At 41.0% G+C, this 5,000-nt stretch overlaps 1 protein-coding gene across 3 annotated transcripts in view; it reads right to left on the bottom strand.

Annotated features, from left to right (window-relative positions):
- Positions 1 to 5,000, bottom strand: part of LOC122244679 (uncharacterized) — a 16,524-nt gene that overhangs the window by 7,531 nt on the left and 3,993 nt on the right. For all 3 annotated transcript variants that reach the window (XM_043002657.2, XM_043002648.2, XM_086551997.1), the window contains 4 exons: positions 4,558 to 4,758; positions 2,713 to 2,995; positions 1,620 to 1,718; positions 961 to 1,104 (listed from right to left, as the gene is read on the bottom strand). In XM_043002657.2, coding sequence (XP_042858591.1) covers positions 961 to 1,104; positions 1,620 to 1,718; positions 2,713 to 2,995; positions 4,558 to 4,758 — 727 coding nt within the window. The remainder of the gene's footprint in view (positions 1 to 960; positions 1,105 to 1,619; positions 1,719 to 2,712; positions 2,996 to 4,557; positions 4,759 to 5,000) is intronic.

Raw genomic sequence — 5,000 nt, 5'->3', positions numbered from 1 at the left:
AGATCATTCACAAGGAGAGGAAGAGGAGGAAGAGGAGGAAGAGGAGAAAGAGGAGGAGCAGCAGGAGGAGGAGATTAACGAGGCTCAAATATTAACTACGATAAGTGGGATCACTCGTAATGAGATCTGTTGCTGTGAGGGTAGACTGTATCTGTGTTTCCTGTGCAAATATATACCAAATGGATATCCAACCTCAAATGAGGCTCGAGCAGTGCAGCGTCAACTTGAAATAATTTCTAATGTGACCAATCAACAACAAATATACATCAAACTGATTCAGATATGCAAGGCATAATTAACACTGATTTTTCCTTCTACACATAACAAAATAAAAAATCATCAGACTAGAGAATATATATATATTTCTAACTCATCCATAGTTAGCACATAAAATGGCTTCAGGGCAACTTCCAAGATAACAAATCAACTAAAATGCATATGTGGATTCTACAAAGTCTAAACTTAATGTAGGAAACAAATTTTTTTAAATATTCCAATAAATCTAATGATAGAAGATGAAGTTCAGGAAAGAAAAATGAATGAAAGAAAAAGGAATTAAATAGACTGACTTAGTGATTTAGCAAAGTCTATGTAAGAAGAGGAAGAAGAAGAAGAAGAAGAAAATTATATAATTTGTAAAGTGTTATGTATACATTTTTTTCCTTCTACAGCCCCCCCCCCCCTCAAAAAAAGAAAAGGAAGACAGAGAAGAAAAGAACCTCAAAAGTCTTAGGCTGAAAGATGAAGAAAAAGAAAATAAGAAAACCAAAAAAAAAATGCTGAAGGAGAATAAAGATAAAAATTGGAAAGAAGCTTAAAATGAAGAAGAAGAAGAAGAAAAAAAAACAGGAGAGAGGAAAAGAAAAAGAAAAAGCAGAACACTCTATGACAACCAGAAACAAACCATATGACATTCAGCCGCTACATCCAACACCTTATCCCCATTCCCATCAAACTCACTGATCAAGTGTGCAGCAGGCGTGGCGACGAAGCTGTACAGGATGAGCACTCCGCTGTGAACCTCCTTCGGCAGCTCTTGACCGCCGCTCACTTCCGAAAGCTTGAGAAATTGACGCATCACCTCCACCACGCCTTCCACTAGCCCTGGGGGTGTTGATGATTACATGTCTTAGATATCTGGGATATGTTCACGCACTGTTCTCAATTTAGGTTAGTTTAGTTTTCAGGAGAGACGTGTGAATTCCTCCGTAAGCTGAATGAAGTTGATATCTTTATATTTGCAGAGCTAAAGATGTAATTAGGATTGCTTATAATAGTCATGAACCCTTCCTCTAATAGATAATAGGCAAGGAGATTATCTCCATCAATGATACTACTTATAATAAATGTGGAATAAATACCAATCATTCTTATCAAGTAAAATACATCCCCTTATGCAACATACCTCTTTTCCCAATTCTTTTTCTCTCCTAAAAATTATGTAAACTTGACCCTGATGTCTAAAATTGGATATTTGAGAAGGTAATACGCATTGAACTGTAACTCAAATACTTTCAAATAAAAGTTAAATACTCACAACTACCATACAAATACAATGTCACTCTAATAATGCTCTTCAGTATTTAGAAATAAAATATAGCATGTCAAAAATTACTTACCAGACTCTGTATAGTCAGCGGCCATGTAGCACTGGTCGTCAGGAAGCCAGATGTACATCAGTGCTTCAAGAAACTGCATCACAGAACTAAGAAGAACCTCTGGAAAGGCAAAGTGATATAAAGAGACAATACTGCTATACATTTTGTCTTTATTTAATTTGTTTACATTTATACAGCTTTTCAAATAGGCACTCCTAACAGGTGTTTAAAATCTATTTTACACTGAAAGAACACTGAAATAATATGGATAAGTAAGGAATGTAATGATGAACCACATATAATAAGTTTGGTTTCTCATTCCTAAGCAGCAAAGATCAATCTATATACTATCAGTGTGACATATTCTCTTATATATCACACAAATATTAGGATCTGTCTTGTGGAAAGAATGATTATATAATAAGTTGTAAGCCAGATATCACTGATCATTGTTCAGTTGCATAGACTCAGCTACATAGTTATATCATAGGTTATATCTTATAGTCTGCAGGTGGCTTTGTGATCTGAGCCTGATGCTTGGGCCCTTCTGCCAAACTAGTGACGCTGCCCATTCAAAAGTCTCTGGTGTTGTTTGCGTGGTAATGTGCTGTTAAGGTTGCTCTGCTAAGGTGATCCTGCATGTCTACAAAAAAGCCATTGTGTTATCCTTTAACAGAATCATTTGTCCTTGCATTGTATTATATAGTATTATTATATAGTACTGCCTGTAAATTTTGAGCAGTACTTTGTGTTGTTGGCATTTTTTTATTGCAACTAGTACTGCTTTGGGTACCATATATATTTCCTAATAGTTGCAGCATTTTTTTTTTTGTGTTAAACAACTATAAACTAGACGTTCCAGCAGTACTTTCCTACTCTGCCTGCTGGTACTTCTACTAATATTACAACTATGACTACATCTACAACCACAAGTGTAATAATAACTACTAATATTACTCCTAAAATTTAAATTTGTTTTTATGCCTAAGGATTTCATTGCTCAAGAATACCGCAGAGGCCATTGCAAGATTTTAGATTTGGCAAATAATGATGATTATGTATAGATATATATAAAATAAAAAAAAAGAACAACAAAACCCCCCACTCTACTCACCACTCAGACTGTTCTTCAGGATGAAAATGAGTGCAACTTTCAATGGCTCATGACCCTTGAGTGCTAACACCAGTGGGCACTTTGAGCGGTCCTCAGGCTTTACACGGTGAGTCACATGCCAGAGCAGTAACTGCAGGAGCCTCAGACACTCCACCAGTGTTGGCACATCATCCGTAGCCTGCAACAAGCTCAGGCAGGAAGACAGGAGGGCCCTGTGTTCTATGACTTTCTCACAACCCTCGGCCTGGCAGCAGATGTTAGCCACAACGCCCACAACTACTTCCTGGTAGGAATATAGGAAGATATTTATTAGTATGATATACAGTGAGGGTGCGATGTATATGTGTACACTCAACAAGTATTATAGAACAAAATTGGCCTTGGTGAAAATTTGATACTTTTTGTGGCTGAGGACAAGGTATATCTGTCTTAACCCTCTCTAGACGGGTGGTACACTACTGTACCGCTCATTCAAAAGCCCAATGGCCGGGTGGCACAATATTGTGCCAGCCATTTAATTGATTTAGGCCCAAGCGTTCGAAAGCCCCGGCATTGTGACATTCAAGGCTAGAATGCCCCCGTCGTGAGTGGGTTAAAAAAGACCATGCCATTTTGTGATCAGTACCTAACCTATCATCAGATGAGAAACAATAATGTTAAGTACTAATTCACTGAGAGTGAAATGGAGAGAGAGAGAGAGAGAGAGAGAGAGAGAGAGAGAGAGAGAGAGAGAGAGAGAGAGAGAGAGAGAGAGAGAGAGAGAGAGAGAGAGAGAGAGAGAGAGAAAGAGAGAGAAAGAGAGAGAAGGAGAGAGAGAGAGCAGTCGAAAGAGAGAAAGAGAGAGAAAGAGAGAGAAGGAGAGAGAGAGAGCAGTCGAAAGAGAGAAAGAGAGAGAAGGAGAGAGAGAGAGAGAGAGAGAGCGAGAAAGAGAGAGAGGAAGAGGGAGAGAGAGAGAGAGAGAGAGAAAGAGCGAGAGAGGAGAGAGGAGAGAGGAGAGAGGGAGAGAGGGAGAGAGAGAGAGAGAGGAGAGGGAGAGAGAGAGAGGAAAGAGAGAGAGGAGAGAAAGAGAAGAGAGAGAAGAGAGAGAGAGAGAGAGAGAGAGAGCGAGAGAGAGAGAGAGAGAGAGAGAGGAGAGAGAGAGAGAGAGAGAGAGAGAGAGGAGAGGAGAGAGAGAGAGAGAGAGAGAGAGAGAGAGAGAGAGAGAGAGAGAGAGAGAGAGAGAGAGAGAGAGGAGAGAGAGAGGAGAGAGAGGAGAGAGAGAGGAGGAGAGAGAGAGAGGAGGAGAGAGAGAGAGGCGGAGAGAGAGAGAGGCGGAGAGAGAGAGAGGCGGAGAGAGAGAGAGGCGGAGAGAGAGAGAGGCGGAGAGAGAGAGAGGCGGAGAGAGAGAGAGGCGGAGAGAGAGAGAGGCGGAGAGAGAGAGAGGCGGAGAGAGAGAGAGAGAGAGACAGAGAGAGAGAGAAAGAGAGAGAGAGAAAGAGAGAGAGGGAAAGAGAGAGGGAGAAAGAAGGAGAAAGGGGAGAGAAAGGGGAGAGAAAGGAGGGAGGGAGGGAGAGTGAAAGAGATAAAGAGAATGAGAGAGAGAGAGAGAGAAGGAGAGGGAGAAAGAGGGAGAGAGGGGGAGAGAGAGGGAGAAAGGGGAGAGAGAGGGAGAGAGGGGAGAGAGAGAGAGGGAGAGCAAAAGAGAGAAAGGAACAGAGAGGGAGAAAGGGAAGGTGAGGGAGAAAGGAAAGGAGAGAGAGAAGGAGAGAGAAAGGGAAGGAGAGAAAGAAAGAAAGGAGAGAAAGAAAGGAAGGAAGAAAGAGAGAGAGAATGAATCACAGAATACAGCAACCCTCCCTGACTAACAGTGAGCCTCGGCGCCCTTGAGAGTGTGATAATATCCGTTGCCAGGTGCAGGATGTCGACAGCCCCGAATTCCAGGAGATGCAAGACCACGTCCTTCTCTGCCGTCATGTCCCACAGCTGGCATGCTGCGCTCTCCACGTCCTCTGCCAGCTCCACAATCCCGGCCTTGCCTGTGACAGTGGCAGCGCTGGGTCCCTCTGCCTGGAAATAGGAGGTTGGGTGTGAATGGGGTGATCTATAGTTTATGAAAGAATTAAATATATATTTTTTCTCTTGAAGTATTTGTCTAGCTGGTCTGAATACAACTGTTATCAAGTAATTTACTATATTTATTTACTTACTTTTTTTTGACATATAAGTATAAGCTTTTTTTTTTTTTTTTTTTTTTTTTAATCAAAACTGACCTTTTATCCCTAATGAATATCAATGGATCTGAACATCAG

This window comes from Penaeus japonicus, unplaced genomic scaffold (assembly GCF_977035675.1).
Source record: "Penaeus japonicus unplaced genomic scaffold, GWHDUDI00000001_assembly GWHDUDI00000026, whole genome shotgun sequence".
Lineage (NCBI taxonomy): Eukaryota > Metazoa > Arthropoda > Malacostraca > Decapoda > Penaeidae > Penaeus > Penaeus japonicus.
This window is presented reverse-complemented; position numbering and strand designations above follow the sequence as displayed.